The sequence below is a fragment of the Cetorhinus maximus genome, chromosome 6 (assembly GCF_964194155.1).
Source record: "Cetorhinus maximus chromosome 6, sCetMax3.hap1.1, whole genome shotgun sequence".
NCBI classification, from domain to species: domain Eukaryota; kingdom Metazoa; phylum Chordata; class Chondrichthyes; order Lamniformes; family Cetorhinidae; genus Cetorhinus; species Cetorhinus maximus.
The window spans coordinates 58941760-58959278 of record NC_135884.1 but is presented as its reverse complement, the minus strand read 5'-3'; the positions used below and the strand labels follow the sequence as shown (position 1 = coordinate 58959278).

The following is a 17519-nucleotide window of genomic DNA, read 5'->3' as shown; positions in this document are numbered from 1 at the left end:
CTGTAGATTTCCTTGAATGCTAGTTCCTTAAACAGCTGGGTGGTCCCAACTGGACAAGCAGTAGGCAACTTACTAGTGTTGTTTGCTGGTAAGTTGCAGCCTTAGTTATTTAAACACCCGCATGCTCAAAAGGAATTGCCAAGCCTTGGTTTTTGCCAAAATACATTTCAGTTCTCTGTGCTTAAGTGGTATGCTTTCCTAAGCACACCCTACCAAAGAAACTGAAACACTACTGAAAGGATTTATCAGTGGTTTGATTTTGAGGTGCACGAGCCTGAAGATGGACTTCTTAGCATGTCAGACACCAAATATAAATCGAAGACTCTCAGTGCTACCCCTACACCTTTTAGATCTGAAATAAAACACCTTCGGCTCTTCCTTAACAATAAGCTTAAACAGTGACCTTTCACTACATCAATACAGGTCATAATGAACATCAATAAATGATTGTGTGGTCAAATGAGTATCCATCGTTTGCTAGGTGTGTTGCGTTGGCTGTCTCTGGAGAATGGGTCCTGTAATGCCAAATAAGACAACTTTCTTCACATCTAGCTCAGGGGGCAGCAAATTGTGCTAGCTACACAGGGAATTTGGCTACTGTTTCATTCCATCACTTTCCCATGAACACAATTTTCTGTTTAACCGTGCGGGCACGCGGCCAATTCAGCATATCGGTGCCATCATTAAAAATGGCCACCGATAGCTATCCATGCATGCACACAGACTTCCAGTGACATCATTTCACTGTGCTAGCAGCTAATGCCTGTCAGTATCACTCTGCACGTGTCAGTGATGTCACCCACATCCACGCATATTTATTCTCTTTGGTTGTGATATTAGCACTGCAGCGACATGGATTGTTATTTGCTATGTAATTCTTTCTTGTGGGTTACGCATAAGCAACTGTACCCACAGCAAATTTCCATAAGGACAATAAACTGCACTGAATTGAAAACAAAAAATAAACGACACCAAATACATACATGCGCAGACATGAAATCGCCAGGCAGACTGTGCACAAGTGTCAATGACGTCACAGTGTGCGAACATGGTGATGTCTCTAAAGCCACTCATGCAGATAGCACGAAAGCATCGGCCCACATCTGTGCATGCACTGATCACAGCACACAGACATTTTTTGATAAGGGAGGGTGAATGATTATCATGGGTAGGCAGGAAAGTGGAGTTGAGGCTACAATCAGATCAGCCAAGATCTTACTGAATGTCAGGAGGCTCAAGAGGCCGAGTGGCTCCTAATTCGTATGTTTGTATGTCACCAGGATCATACAGGCACAAAGTTTAAAAATCGACAGTTGAGGCCCGTAGAGCCGATGCTGCATATCTGTGTGCATATTGATGATGTCACATTGCACAGGCATGGTGACCATGGCCAAGGTATGCACTATTTTTAAAATTCAGTGGTTCAATCTTAGAGCCGATGACATAATCACGCATGTGCAGAACTGCAGCGAGACAGCAAGTTCAGCAGACTTTTTGCTTAAATTACCAGGTTCCAGAAGAAATTCATCTTTATTTTTTACAGTGTGTTTTTTGTAAGTTGAGTTAGCAAGACTGATGTTATGTTTTATGGTAGCTTTTACTTAGGAAGATGTTGCTGAAGCCACTCGTACCTGAGGTTGCAGGATAGAGCAAACCATGATGAATCGTGACACATGCTCTGCTGGGTGTTGCAGGGCTCCTCCAAAGTGGTCCAGGCAGTGGACACATTGCTTAAGCACTTCTATGGCCTGCCCAATAACATTGTATGTGGCGGCGTAGCTCTCACTATATTGATGCTGCTCATGTGTGCGCGAGTTGCTCACCAGAGTAAAAAACCAGGTGGTCTGCAAATTGCTTTCATCACCTAGTAGTCACTTGCTGGTTTCCTGTGGTAACTCAAATCCTGAGAGTGCAGCAGTCTGGTGCAGAATAAAGGCATCATGAATGCTGCCAGCATACCGGGTGTTGGTTTGCATGATGCGCTGAGTATGGTCGCACACCAGCTGGGCATTGAGGGAGTGGAATCCCTTTGCAAATTGCGGTATCTCTCTGAACTTATATGCTACATCTGCAAATTAATGTGTGGGCAGTCAATGGCACCTATGCCATGAGGAAGGCTTATATCCTGATCAAGCCATGTACACCCTTCACCTACTACTCTCTGGAGAGTGTGTGCAATGTATTTCCTTTTCTACACACACAGAGCATCAGTCACATCCCTTATTCAACAGTGAACAGCAAACTGCAAGATGTTGGTTACTCTAGACTGAAGAAGCCTGATGCAAAGTTCATGGCTACAGTCATATTTACAGACACTAACAATGCCATCCTCGCCCTGCTTTGAACATGGAGGTTCTTCTTTAACAGATGGCAGATTTCAGTAAGCAGCTCTTTAGTGAAGCGGAGACATTGTTCCTGGCTTAGGTTGAAGTCAGAGAATTGTTCCCTGAAGACCCTGTGTGAATATGGTCTCCTGCTGAGACCCCTCATCACCCTCATACTCCTCCTCCTGCATTGAGCACTTGTCCTCCTCTGTGATGCCTCTGCTGATTTTCCCTGTCATGTTGCAGGCTAAAGAGAATAGAAAATACAGAATCAATGACTAGGACCAAGTGGTCTTTGCCGAACCCTTGAAGTGAAATGCACAGTCTTCAGCATGTGCCACACAACTCCATGCAGATATCTCCAACTTTCTGCAGTGGCACCAATCTCCAAGCACTTCTTCTAACTCAGAAACAGTCAGTAGAAATCAATGAGCAACTGACCTGAATACGGCAGTAATGGGGCCTTCTTTCTGCTGCTGAAAGCATGATCGACTGTGTGAGGCTAACAGAGGGCGTTAGCTGGAGCCCTGAGGTTGAAAATGACTCTACTAGAGTCAAATCAGGGCTACATTCTGACCAACTTTATGATCTACCTATTCTGCATACTTACAACATATGCTCCCAGCGCCCACGCTACACAAAAGGCATCAGATGCTGCCTGTGTAGTGCAGACACTATTTTGTACCTGAAATGGCACCCATTAGGCCAAAAATACAAACACTATGCAACTGAATTTTATGGCCATCACATGTTGTAGCAATTCCGTATTTCCCTTCTGCACCAACATGCTGCTCCAATTTCTAACAGATTCTGGTTCAGTAAGTCAATGATTTCAACAGCACATTACTGATAATTAAAATTCTGAGCAGGGTACACTTAGTCCACCTGGAACAAATACCCAACCTTCAGCCACAAAGAGTATCATCAGGATAGGAACTAACCATATACATGCACATATAGGTAGCTAGGCAACCTTCTCTCTTTTCACCAACAACCAGGCATAATTTTTAACGAATACACACCATGGTTTAGTATCTTGCATGTACAGTTTTAGAAAAGTATTGATATAATCTATCAGCACTAAGCTCTGTGCTTGCCCTGCCAACAGCAAGTCATCTGACCAATAAATATACTGCATTGCAAGATTGCTTAGAGGAGGCCAAGTTATCAAACATTCCCATCATGCATCAAAAGCATAACTGTCACATAATTTTTGGTCTCCAGTTATTTTATCTTGTTCTTTACCAAACAAGCACACACATTTTTGTTCAACTTTAGAAATATTTGAAATCTATCATCTCAATTTTAGCAGTCTTCATCACCAGCGCACTTGAAATCACAGCAGTCTGCCTTCATCAAGTCATTGCTAACTCTTTAAATCATCAATGGTCTAGGAGGTTTCAAAGCCAAAACTATCTGGTAGCACATTCCTAGTTTTCAACATTCTATTCCTCGTCTGTTCAGATCTATAACATAGAACAACATATTATGGTATTATAACTCTGAATCAGTCCTACCTCTACCAGATGTGGCGTTGGATTGAAGCCACACATGTTGCACACTTGGACTTTGCATTCAGTGCAGTTGTTGAAGTTGGGAGGCTGACTTGATCCCACATTCAGTTCGGTTTTACATAGAGGGCACAATACTTTGGGTTTGGTGGCTTCTTTCTGTTGAATGACTGGCTCTGGTTTTCCTTGTTTAAGTGCAGAGGCACCCTCAGTTTTAACTAGCAATCCCGCTGTTGAACTTTGCAATTTCGAGCTCAATTCTGTGCTTTGATCGCTGAAAACTATTTTGGGGGCCTGTTTAGCTGCAGACCCTTTTGCAGGTGATTGCTGACTTTGTGATGTCTGTTCTGGCTGAGTGGAAATAAGGCTGGTGGCCTGGTTCAAAAGGGAAGTTCCAAACCCAAAGAGTTTACCAGTAATGCCTTCCTGATCTTGGGGTATGTTGGAGGGACCTGCTTGAGTTCTCGCCGGTGAACCATCTGCTGTCCGCCTTTGTTCTGCAGGGGATGGCCTAGTTTGTTGGCTCTGACCAATTGGCCTGGTTGCCTCAGGTTGGGCAACCAACTGCGGTTGTACAACAGGCTGTGATTGGGATTGATTAGCTGTTCGCCCCTGCTGCTCACGTTCACTGGGTTGCATCTTAGTCTCAGGTTTATTTTGTGCACCAGATGGCACTTTAGGAAGTTCCCTTTTTATTGGTGTAGTCCTCCCCTGTTGGGGGACAGGATCTGCTTGAGGCTGTTGCTGCGGTTTTGTTTGTGGTTCTGCTTGGGCCTGTTGTGATGGGGAGTGTAGCTGCTGCTGACTTTTGGAGCGTGGTGCAGTGGTCATGTCCATTCCCAGAGCTCTCTGCATCTGACAGTTTAAGCATAACCATTCTTCTACCTACAAAATAAGAAAAATGTATTGTTACGTTGTCTGAAAATAGAGAAGCAAAACATTTTTGTAACCTCAAATCATAACGCATTACATTACTGATTACCATTAAAAAAAAACACTTGAAGTGTCCCTTGAATTTCTGCCCTCAAAAATGTGGAATGCAAATGCCCCACTTGTCAACATTAGGGACCTGCCTCTCCAAGCTCTAAATAACAAGTTAGTCACAAAATAACAAACAACATACACTTGAGCTCTTGAAATTAAAAACATGAAATTGGGGGCTCTTTGCAGGATTTAAAATATACGGATGTATACAGGTGCTGGTACTTGCTAAAGTTAGGAATAACAGGATCTCATGGTGAATTTTACTGTACTTATTGAAAAGCATGATGGCTTTTTCAGTTGCTATGGTTTTTCTGGAGAGGGAAGATTTATCCCTGAGTTATTTGCAACAATTAACCAAGGTTAGGTTAATTGCATTAGCAGAAAAGTTGGAGTTAGAGTTAAAAGCAGGGGCTAAAAAATTAGATATAATTCGGGTAACCGCATAGCAACCAGGATTGGAAGGGACAAAAGCCTGACCCAGGTAGGACACTGCTTAAGGTGGCTAGAATTCAGTTGCAGATAAAGCAGCTTGAGATAGAAAAGAAAGAGAAATGCAAAGGCCTGAACCTGAACTCCAGAGACAGAAGTTAACAAGGGGACAAAAAGATAAGGTAAGAGACAGGAGAGTTTCAAAGAAAGAAATCAGACAGTATGAACAGGCTAAGAAAAGCTTAAGTTATTGGGTAAAAGAGGAACTAATGGTTCAGGGTATGAGTTGAGTCCCACTCCGAACTTTGATTTAGCAAAGAAATATTGTCTAGTACCTAAATTCACTGAGGCCAGATTTGCGATATTTTATCTCATCTGAAAAAGTGGCTGCAAAGCTAGAGTGGGAAAAGGATACATGGACACTTAGCTGGCAAAGCATCTTGAAAGCAATCTTTTACAAGAACAATCCTCAAGTTATGAGACAGTAAAAACTGCTGTTCTTAATGCTTATGAGCTTGAAACCGAAGGTTATGAATTAAAATTTTGGACTTTAAGGAAAAGGCCAAATGAAACATTTGTAGAATTTGCTAGGGAGAAAGAAATATTATTGGATCGATGGTATCGGGAAATAAAACTTGAACAGAATTTTGAGGACGTCAAAGAGGTAATGATGATCGAAAAATGTCAAAACAATATCCCTCTAGCCATCAGATCATACCTGGGAGACTGCAAGGTTTCTAAAATAAGGGAAGCAACAGTTCTAACAAATGGGTATGATATATCACATAGGCAACTAGGGGGCAGTAGATCTCCATTTGTAAATCCACAACGAAGCTGGAGGGATAGAAAATATTCTGGCTTTAGGAAGAAGGCAAGAGCTATTCCAGCCACTAATAAAGAAGATAATAGTGATGTAAAGAAACCAGTATGCTTTCATTGCTGTAGTGTTATGATATGGCAAATGGTAATTGCCAGGCTGACCAAATCCCAGAGAGAAACAATGATTTTTCAATTTGTATTTATTACAACAAGGTGTGTACACTGAAGTCAGACGTAGAGTCCACTGCCACTTTTGGAGATTTTAAAGATTAAATTAAAACTAAAAGAAAGAAGAAGTTAAACACACAAGATTATAGCTATACAGTTAAACCAAAAGATTTCTACTTAACTTGACTCCCAACTACACACCCCTTTCAGATAACAGTCCGAATAGATTCTTAATCTACAAAGACATCTAGCAATATTCCCACAAGCAGCCCCTATTGTTATAAGGAAGGTATTTCACAGCTTCTCTCTCCCTCTCACATGACAATGGAACTTTTAACAAAACCTTGCACTCTGGACCAAAGCAGTATTTCTCTGGGGTAGCTAGAGGCTGCTTTTTCACAGGTCTATTTCACACAGTCCACCTCTCAAGATCTCACAGGGCTACTCACCATACAGCTTTTCATCTTTCTTTAAATCCCTTTTGATCTGTAAATCCCATTGTTTCACCCTTGCTTCGGAAGTTACTTTTCCCAGAATATAAAAATCTTTTATGTTGTCCTTATGGCCAGCACATTCGGGAAAAATAAACTTAATAACTTTGCCTTGCCAGTTGTAAAATATCTTATCATGTCCCTTTGAAAATCAAACAACTTCTCAAATTATCCATAAATGCAATTCCATTCACACTGTACCTGCTGAGACCTCATCTTAGCTTACCCAGCTCCATTTCAAAATGCCTGTTTTTTTACATTTATCCCCTATGATGATTCAAACCTTGCAGTCTGACCATCTTTAGTTTAATTAAATTAGCCACGCATGCACACCTACCACAAACCTGCCTTAAAGTATCCCACAGTAATATTAGGAAAAAAATATTTCCTTTAGAGTAGGAAGAGGCATTTAAGAGCAAATTGTTGGAATCTGAACACTAAATCAATAGCAGTAATATGAACGCTTAAGGAGCCTTTGGAAAAGACAGTACCAATAAAGGAAATGGGTGTTAAAACAGTAGCAAAGTACAATTGCAAGTGTTCCCTCCGAACCTACTAAAATGGGAAAATGGCTCCGGATAGTCAAGCGAATTCTTCCTTGAGAAAGTGAGTCATGTTACTGAAGGTTATAGAAGTTTTGTCTCTAAGGGAGAAGTATTCCCTTAGAGACAAGAAGGGAGGGAGACAAAAAGCAGGAAACTATAGGCTAGTCATCCTAACATCTGTCATTGAGAAAATGCTAGAGTCCATTATTAAGGAAGAAATAGCAGGACATTTAGAAAAGCTTAACGCAGGGCATGTATGAGGGGCCGACTGGCCTACTCCTGCTCCTATTTCTTATGTTCTTATGTTTTTACTCCTCCAACAAAATAAGTAAACAAATTAACATTTTGAAACACAGTGGGGCAGTTCAGTCATTGATGGTAACATGGTGGCGGATGTGTTGCAGCATTTGCTTGACATTGCTGAACTTGCCAAACTCCCCAAAGTTATTGCGGCCAAACTCGAGAAGCTTACTAGTGATAAAGAGGCTAAAATGGAAAAATGCCTAACCCAAGGTCAAGAATAGTTAGTGTTAGAGATGTAAGAATGTCGAAGGTTGCGCGAGGAACTAGGCTCTGCAAAGGAAAAATTGATCAGTGTATAGAATCAACTTTCATGTACAAAAGATGAGTTAGATAATGAAAAACAAGAACTGGTGAGAACACTTGAGTGTCGGTCACAGGAAGTATTACACTTGAATGGGGACTTGAAACGTCTAAATGATAAACTTGTAGAAGTGAATTCAACAGATTGATCTTCAATTAAAACTCGATACTTCAAAACTTGGATACTTCAAGTATTCAAAGTCTCCACTAAATATCATGAAAAATGCCTTGAACAGGCAAAGGAATTGCCGATGAATCAGAACAATTGGTTGAATGCAAAATTAAAAACCACGACTGATGAATTACTGGAACTTGGTCGTGATAAGAACAATTCCATTCTTGAGCTTTGATGCAATGTGGAGGACAAAAAAAACGAGGTGTGCAGCATGGAAGAGCAGATCCAGACTTGGACAGCAAGCTCAGGAAAATTTTAAGAAAAAAATTAAGGATCTAAGAAGTAAATTAAAAGAATCTAAGGAGCAGTCAGAAACCAAAGAGGAAAGATTCTGAAATGAATGGAATGTCCATGAGAAGTTGTCAAACTTGTGTAAGGGTTCTGCAGATGACTCTGAAACAAAGGCAACTGAACTCACCTGTGCAGTTAAGCTTCATGGGGCCCATAAAATAACTGAAGATCAACTGGTTGAAATAGATGCCTTCAAGACCAGAGCAATTGCTGAGCTGTAAAGATCAACAAACTTGAAAAGGAACTGGAAAATAAGAAAGTTAACACGTATTTGGACGAGATTGTGAAAGAAGAGAAGATGAAGGCTCCACTTTTGAAGCATCGGGGGAAGAACATGAACATGTGCAGAAGGTTGTGGCACATCTTTCAGCTAAACAAGATGATGACTTGAGTATAAGAAACTAAAACTCCCTTATTCATCTGGTGTTGCTCAAAACAACAAATCAACAAAATCTGTTCTGAATCAAGTTATTGAGGGGAATGATTTTTGAAGCTGGTAGAGCAAGAAAAACCCAATGTTCTTCTGCACTAAAGTTGGGAAACCTATGCAAAAGTCATTTGTATCATATAGTGTGACTAATACTCATCCATATGTGAAGAGAGAGAGAGGCTGCCAGGTTATTGGTTTGCAGTTACACCAAAAAGACTGAGACACCATTGCACAATATAGAAATATAAGCTAGTCAAGATATTTCTAAAGAAACCTTCAATTTTTCTTCACTGTATATGGCTGACCATGAAAGATCATGGGAAAAACAAGAATTTAAAGAAAAGGTGTAGGAGAAAATGCAGGCTCTGAGTTATGATAACTCTATGATGTTTAAAACCTGCTAATCCTACTTGTCACTTATACTTGCTTTTGTTTTGGTTAAGCTCTTTTAACAGTAAATATATGTGTAATTGTGAGAAATGAAGATTATCCTTACAGTATGTAATAAGCTATTTGTTAAAAGTTTATGATATGAACTTGTTGTAAAGAAACTGTAAAGCTATTGTAAATAAACTTTCACTACAGTGAAGTGTTCTTTTTCCTAAGGGAAACAGTGTAAGGGAATCTGTATTGTTGGGTTAACGCTGTGTGTTTTCAGGGAGGAGAACAAGGACTACAACTTCTGCATTCCCAGGGCTCTGGCGCAGGCACAGAGCACAGCAGGGGCACAGGCCAGCATGCTCATTTCTAGGTTTCCTTTGACAGCACCAGGAAGATGAAGTGAAAAGAATGCCCAGGTGACCAGCATTTTGGCACAAAACGGAGCCCACGTGACAAGATCAATCTGGGCTGAAGAAGCATCAGGAATGCAGCAGTAAGTGTCTCGGAGCGGCTATGGGAGCATGAGGGTGAACAGTAGTAGTTGCTCGGCACTGCTGGGAGCTGAGGTTCAGAGAAGCCCAGGGCATTAGTTGCTCCGTGCAGTTGGGGCTCACTGAAGCCCAGGGTCAGCTCAGTGAAACTAATAGTTGGGCCAAAGAAAAGCCCATGGGAAGAAGGTTGGGAGTAGATCAGCTGTGCCTGAGTATAGACCTGGTAGTGCAGCCTGGCGAATATCGTGAGACAGAGTCTCGGATGAAGTGATTGAGCAGCTAGTAGGTGAGCAGTCGTTGGATCAGTCTGAGCTGGAGTCCGGTTGCCTGACAACTCATTACAGGCAGAAGAAGCAAGAGGGCTTCCACACTGAATTGGAACTGCTGTTGAAGAGGAGTCAGGGGCTTTATCCTCGAAAGAGAGGAGCTGAAATCTCTTGTGAGGAAGACAGAGTTAAAAGGATTTTTGTGACTCAGTGATCACTGACATCTGGGTGGGTGCATTGCTGAGAAAATCTGTGGGACCTGTCTTGGTTGTGTCTGCCATTTAATATACAGTTTGTAGTGTGCGCAACCACAGTTGGCCTGTTAAATCATGTTTACTCATGTTGATTCTGGATGTTAGTGTATAAGATAGACAGTATTGTCTGTTTCCTTCAGTCTTATATAGTAAGAAATCTTCTGTTTGTTTAAACCATGGAATCTTGTGGCTTTATTCTCTTAGAAACTGATTTCAAATTTCACCTACTTTACAAAAATAGTTACTGATCCCTAATTGGATTGTTAAAAAAAAGTGCATTGCCTTCATTATCAGCAGATTTGTTCAGTCAGTTTTAGTCTTCAAGTGCCCTTCAAGATTTCTATCATGATATTATACACAAGCAATGCAATTAAGTATTCATATCACATAATGCATCTGCAACCAAAAGTGTTTTCCAAAAATGTGTATGAAGACAATGCCTTTAATCCAAGCATACAACATAACATTTCTTATTTCCAAGGCTTTAAATTGACACTGCATTATAATTCAGCCATTCACAGTTCACAAGTGCATTAGGAACTAGTTTAAAATCATTTCAATTAATGCAGCTGGAAGCAGTACTGAGAACAACAGCCATCCCATCAGCCTGCGGCAGATTTGAAAATAGGTATAGAAATGTAAGGACAGGATTCCAACCCAGTATACCAATGAATGCATCACTGATCATTTCAATATAAAGAACTAACGGCTGGTTTTCAATGGGGACAGGGGGGTGGAATGGAGATTATGGCAAATATATTATTTGCAAAAGCATTCCTTTCATCATGAATATTCAAACACAGCTCAAGGAAGTATCCTTCCAGTAACCAAATATTGGGTGATAAGTAAAGTCCAAACTATGTTCCTGTAAATGGAGAGTTTATACACAACTTCCACAAATAACACACGGTTTGACTTTGATCGACAAGCCAATTCTTATGTCACATTTGATCTGAAAATCAGTGACAACATTACTGTGCAAAGAAAGCGGGAAAGACTTCCTGTCCAGATATTCTGACCCCTCAGTTTTGATGAGAGCTGATGGTTCCAGTACAAGGCATGAGTATAGTTCTCAAAATGCCTGGAAAAGCAAAACGAAGTCCATTAAGCATTAAAATCTATTGAAAGAAATGAAATGAACAATAAGTTCCAATTTGACTCATTGTAAAAACTAACCACAGAATGCCATTTCGCAGTGAAACAAGTAATATAAAGAAAGGGAGTTTATCAAATAATTAGAAGAAATAGTTATAATGCAGAAAGGACAAAACTTTCAAGAAAAGTGGAACTCAAAAGTCAAAACCCACCATGAAATGATCCTACATTTATCTGTATATGAAAGACAATGACGATAATTTTAATCCCAGCTAACCACCACATCTCCCCCTCTTCACCCCCCACCCCGGCCAAACACACACACACAGGCACACATGGGATGTGGGTGTCCCTAGCGAGACCAGTATTTGTTGCCTTTGGAGTGGTGGTGTTCTGCTCCACATTGTTGAAGAGTTGGAGTTGTGCCTGTGAGTTGCTGCTGGAGTGTAGACTCAGGAATCCAGGAGAACATAGTCTAGGGATGAGAGGCTGAACCCTGGGAGGTGAGCAGTCGTTGAGGCAGTCTAAATTGGAGCGACTTCTAGAGGGAATTCAGAGGCTAGATCTTTAAAAGGAAAGAGTGAAAGCTTGCAATGCCTCATAAGGGAGAGAGTTTTAACAAGATTGTGTAACTCACAGTGGATACTGACATCTGGGTATGTTGCTGAGAAATCTGTGGGATCTGTCTTGGTTGCAGCTGCCAAGTATTGTGCAGTGTAGTGTGTCTGACCACAGTTTGCCTGTTAATTCAAATATACCTCATATTAATTCTAAATGTTAGTGTGTAAGACTTTGTACAGTGAAATTTATTTTGTTTGTTCAAAAACTGGGGAATCTTGTGGCTTTATTCTCCAGGTACCTGGGATCTCAAACTTTGTCTGTTTGAAACAAAAATTTATTGGACCCTAACCAGATCGTACCAAAAACCTGGGGGTCTGGTCCAGGATCATAAATATAAACTACCATTCCCTTTGAAATTTGGCATTCAGTCTGTCCTGATGAGTACAAGATGAAACGCTTCAACAGTATGTCTCTTTTCTTCAGCAATACTTAAATAAGACTGTGTTCCTCAGATTTTGGGAGCCATTTGCATTTAATGACTTTAGGCCATCAGGGAAGCTGGCCACTGAAGAGCAGTGCGGGCTGCCAGATCCAGCAGGTAAGTGCTTTTCCAGCACTGTCAGTGAGCTAACAGAACCTCCGCATTTCCAGTATTTCTGGGTTGGCCAGCCATGAAAACAAACCCCACCCTCAGCCCCCCGCCTCCCCCTAAATATATCAGGGTCGAAATCTCAATAGGCTTTTATTCATGCCAACTTTTAATATTCCACACAGTATAATCAAGAAATACTTGCCCACTTCTACATCTCTCAGAAACATCTATATATACAAGCTTACTTCGAAATGTTTGACCATTAGATAGACAAACGTGAGAACTATTTTGTATGCATCAAGGCCCACAAACAGCAATGAGGTTAATGACCAATGTGGTTGCGGGGGGAATAGTGTCCAGCACACAAGAAACTCCCTATTCTTCAAATAACACATTTGAAATTTATTTGAGTCACTAAATAAAGCAGCGATTTGGTGTACCATCTCATCTGAAGACCACTTGTTGCATTGGAGCCCCAGCCAACATACATTTACCTGGATGGATAGCTGGGAGCCAGCATTCCCAAACAGAATGAACTACCTAAAAAAAAATTCTTTATATTTTCTTCTCAATCAGGGAGGACCCTTGTTCATAAAAGAAAACATATCCATATTATTTTTGTCTTTTGTGATACAAAGTGGTGCAAAGTGATACATGTCAGGAGGAAGAACAAGGAGAGGCAACATAGAATAAACGATATAATTCTAAGAGGAGTACAGAAGCAGGGGAACCTGAGTAAATGTGCACAAATCGATGAAGGTGGCAGTGCAGGTTGACAAAGCAGTTAATAAGATATATGGGATGCTGGGCTTTATAAATAGAAACATTAAGGTCAAAAGCAAAGAAATTATGTTGAATCTTTAAAAAAAACACTGGTTCAGCCTCAACTGAAATTGTGTCCCCAATTCTAGGCACCATACTTTAGGAGGGATGCAAAAACAAGAGGGAGGGTGCAGAAAAGATCATGAGAATGATTCCAGGGGATGAGGGACTTCAGTTACATGGATAGACTGGAGAAGCTGGGGTTGTTCTTTCACAGAAGGGAACATTGAGAGGAGATTTGATAGAGTTGTTCAACATCATGAGGGATCTGGAAAAATGGGGAAAAACTGTTCCCATTGGCGGAAGAGTTGAGAACCAGAAGACACCAATTTACGTTGAATGGCAAAAAAACCAAGGAAACAAGGAGGAAAACTTTGCTATGCAATGCATGGTTAGGATCCAGAATGCAGTACCTGAGCGTATGGAGGAGGCAGATTTAATCATGGCTTTCAAAAGGGAATTGTATAATTAACTGAAGAGAAAACAAATTGTAGGGCTATGGGAAAGGGGAAAGAGAGTGGGACTGGCTGAAGTTCTGTTGCAGAAAGCTAGCATGGACACAATGGGTCAAAGGGCTGAATGGCCTCCTGCTCTGCTGCAACTATTCTATGATTCTAAGATAATGCATTTTTTAAAAATCAGCAACACAGACCATTTTAGAATTAGCTGTTACAAGGCACTGTGCCATGCCACACCTATAATAATTCTGTCTCTTTAATAATTTTTAAACACAAAAATTTAAAAATTCCATCAAAAAAGCAGGATAGGATCCATATAAATGTGAGTGAAAAAAAAACAATAGAAAAAGCTAAATACCCGTTGTGATTATTTTTCCAGAGGAAGTACGTTGAATCCCCTTAGCAACCAGCAAACGGACATTAATCAGCCCAAATTATCACAATTATAGTCTAAATTGCCACAGCAAGTAATTTAGCTAATACAGTTTATTTGCTTGTTAATCACAACTATTGGCTCTGCTACAGGATTAAAATCCATAGCACTGTGTGCAAGGTCTCATCGGTAGATGGAAAGGCCCCCAGCTGAAGTGTAAACTCATTGTTCCTTTTTTTTTAAATTGAAAGGAAAAGGATGACAAATGCTGCCAATCTGAATTAGAAACTGGAAATACTGCTAATAGACAAGAGGGACTGGATTTTCACCTATGCGGGAACCGCAAATTGGGGCAGTTCCAACTTCGCCAACCTGAAGCTGTCACCTCCTCCCACACCTGCCATATTTTCGACTCCTAGAGATGTGGGCGGGCAAGGTTCAAGTCTGCCCCTCGCTAGTCAGGCCTGAGGCTGTAGAGGAGTAAGGGTGCCGAGGTGGAATGATTAAAAGGCCCGCTTTGGTTCCCTAGGACATTGGCCCAGCTATCAAAATCATTATTTTTCCCCCAACACTCAGCCCCTCACCCACAACCCATGCCCTTCATACCACCTGTCCCTATGTATCCTCCATAGCCACTCATACTGGATACTCACCCAGTATCCAGTATGGACAGACGTCAGGAGTCATGTAACAGCAATGGGAAGCCCTTGAAGTGGACTTAAAAAAATTAAAGCCCTTATAAATTCCTAAACTACTTATAAATTCCTTAAACTGTCAAACATACAGTCAGACTCCACAAAAAAATAACTCCAGTCTCATTGAAAAGAAGTTAAATCCCTTTAAGTGGTCATTAAGATTTGAAAATAACAAACATCTATTCAGAAACCAAATTAAAGAAAGATTATAATCCCTTAAAACTGACAGTTAAACCACGCTCTCAGTCTCTTAAACAAATGTGTAAATAAACCCCCTGCTGAACTAAGTCCTTCATCTACTTTTGAAATTCAGCCCAGCATTCATAATGGACTCAGCTGTCAAAACAAACCATTAAAGCTCCAAACAATGAAGCCTACTGAAACTGAAAGACCAGATGATCTTTTTTTATTTCAAAGCAGATGGTTTATCAATCAATGGAGTGGAGCAAGCAGCTGAGTTCTTCTTCCCCTAATTTTAAGCAGCAGGCCATTTCTTTACTTTTTCCCAATGAGAAAAGTACTCCTATACATCTTAACACTTTCACATTGCTGGTCAATGGAATGGTCTAATTACCTTCGCAGGACAGAACCCTATGATCAATCATCGCTGTAAAACACATCTAACCTATAACACAGTATGTAATAATGACATTTAAAGTTGCCAAATGAACTTGAAAGAAAAAAACGCTTATAACTTCCTAATCTGTCAGAACGTTCTCAACTCTTCAGCAGGTTTCCCCCAAGGTTCCCTGGTGGGTTTTCAAAGGTTCCAAAATTTGTTGACCCAATGAAAACACTGTGGGACTTAAAGTATAAATTTCCCCTAGGCCTGTCAATGGTGACCCCAATGTCACAGGCCATGCAGGCAGCATCACAAACCAAACCTCTTTCCACCTAAGGGGTAGTTTGTGTGGGTTCCTTTTGAAAAGGAAATTAAAATTTCTGGTCCTGCGGCCTCAATTTTGCCAGTTCCTGCACCAATTCACAATATTTTTGGGACACGAAAATCCAACCCTGGTCTCAGCATCAGTATCTGAATGAAAAAACAATAATTCTGTAGGTGTTTATAACTGAAACATTAATATTAATGTTTGTTTAAAAAATGGTTAATGTTTCAGGTATAAACACCAACAGAACCATTGTTTTTTCCACATCAGGTGCTGATAGACTTGTTGCATTTTCTGTTTTATGCCAGATTTTAGTAAGGCTGTAGTCTTCTTTATGTAGACAATTTAGGAATCACTTGAGTGTCAGCTTAACAGTTTGATTCCACCTCAAGCCTTTTGACCACATTAATATCCAGCATAAAATCCAAATATTTGTATAATTCACTGAAGCAGAGAATATGGACGTTAATTTGTGGAGATGCAAGATTAGTTACTTAAATCCATTTGTGTACATTCCACATATACAAAGGATAGTAAAAAATGTTCTCGGTATCAGTAGAAATTCAATCACCACTAAACTTAACCCATTCTAAAAATGGAAGAAAGAAAATAACTTGTATTATTATAGCAAACTCAGAATATCCCAAAGTATTTCACAGCCCAAAGTTCTTTTGAAATAAATGCAAATACAGCAGCAAGCTTGCACTCTTCAGGATCCCTAAACCCAGCTGCTTTCAAGTGCCCTCTCCTCCTTTAACACCTTACATAACTCCCAACCCTGGCCAAGTTTCTGGTCACTCCACCTCCTATCGTCTTCTGTTTCTTGGCTTCCATTTATTTTTGATTATGCCTCTGATTTATATATTGCCTTGTTTTCCACAGCCCACATTTCCCCAAAATAGGTTAGCTGTTAAAGTTTTCCCCAAGAGTTAAAATAGTCATTACTGCTGTGATAACTAAGCAACCATTTCACTGAACCATTATCTGTGTTAACAACTAGAATGATTTGTTCTGAATCTATAATATAATCGATTCAGACAAGATCCCTGCATCCCTCATGTTTCAGCTTACCAGTTGAAATTCAACACAAGACTTTTGACCATATTAAAATCCAACATAAAATTCTAAATATTTGCATATATCAATAAAGTAGAGAATGTCAATATTAGTGTAGATGCAAGATTGATTTCTTAAACCTTTTTATACAGGTTCATGACAATAAATACCAAGCTTACAAAAAGTGAAGAATGTTGATGCTTGCAAGTGCCAGAAAATTACAGAAACGTAATTCACACATTTACAACTAGATGTTGCAATGGGTTTGTAATTGCATACCAAGAAGTCAGGTTTAGTAACCTGAAGACACAATGTCAGAAGATGTAAAGTAATATCTTGTTTTATTATATCCCCAGGACAACCAAATCTGTATAGTGTGGTTAGCAGCCCCAGTAATAATATCAGAGGGCTTGCTACTTTTGAATTATCGGCCCTAAGTGAGTGATACTAAATAATTAATACCTTACAATGAGTCACATTAAGGTATCTTCTTCAGTTAAGTAGAAAAACAAAAATTACAGGAAACAAAACAGTACCCAAATATCTCAGCAATTTGTAGAGCTATTTGCTGCTATGACAAGAAATGAACCAAGGAACACTGAAGGCAAAGTAACCACGATGATTATTTTTTAATACCAGATATAAATATCAAAATACATTTAAAAAGTACCATCACTAGGCGCTAAGAGGCAAAATTCTGCAACTAGCCCAGCTAAACCTAAATACTAAACAAAAACTAAAAGCAAACTACAGTGCTGGAGGGGATCTCTAGCTCAAGAAGGATGTAGCAATTTGCATTCCCATCTGGATTTCTACAT

At 40.1% G+C, this 17519-nt stretch overlaps 1 protein-coding gene across 1 annotated transcript in view; it reads right to left on the bottom strand.

Moving 5' to 3' along the window:
* The window catches only part of LOC144682282 (protein bassoon-like), a 421222-nt gene that overhangs the window by 362072 nt on the left and 41631 nt on the right, over positions 1 to 17519 (bottom strand). The window contains exon 3 of the mRNA XM_078544759.1: positions 3842 to 4720. Within this exon, the coding sequence (XP_078400885.1) occupies positions 3842 to 4720 (879 nt within the window). The remainder of the gene's footprint in view (positions 1 to 3841; positions 4721 to 17519) is intronic.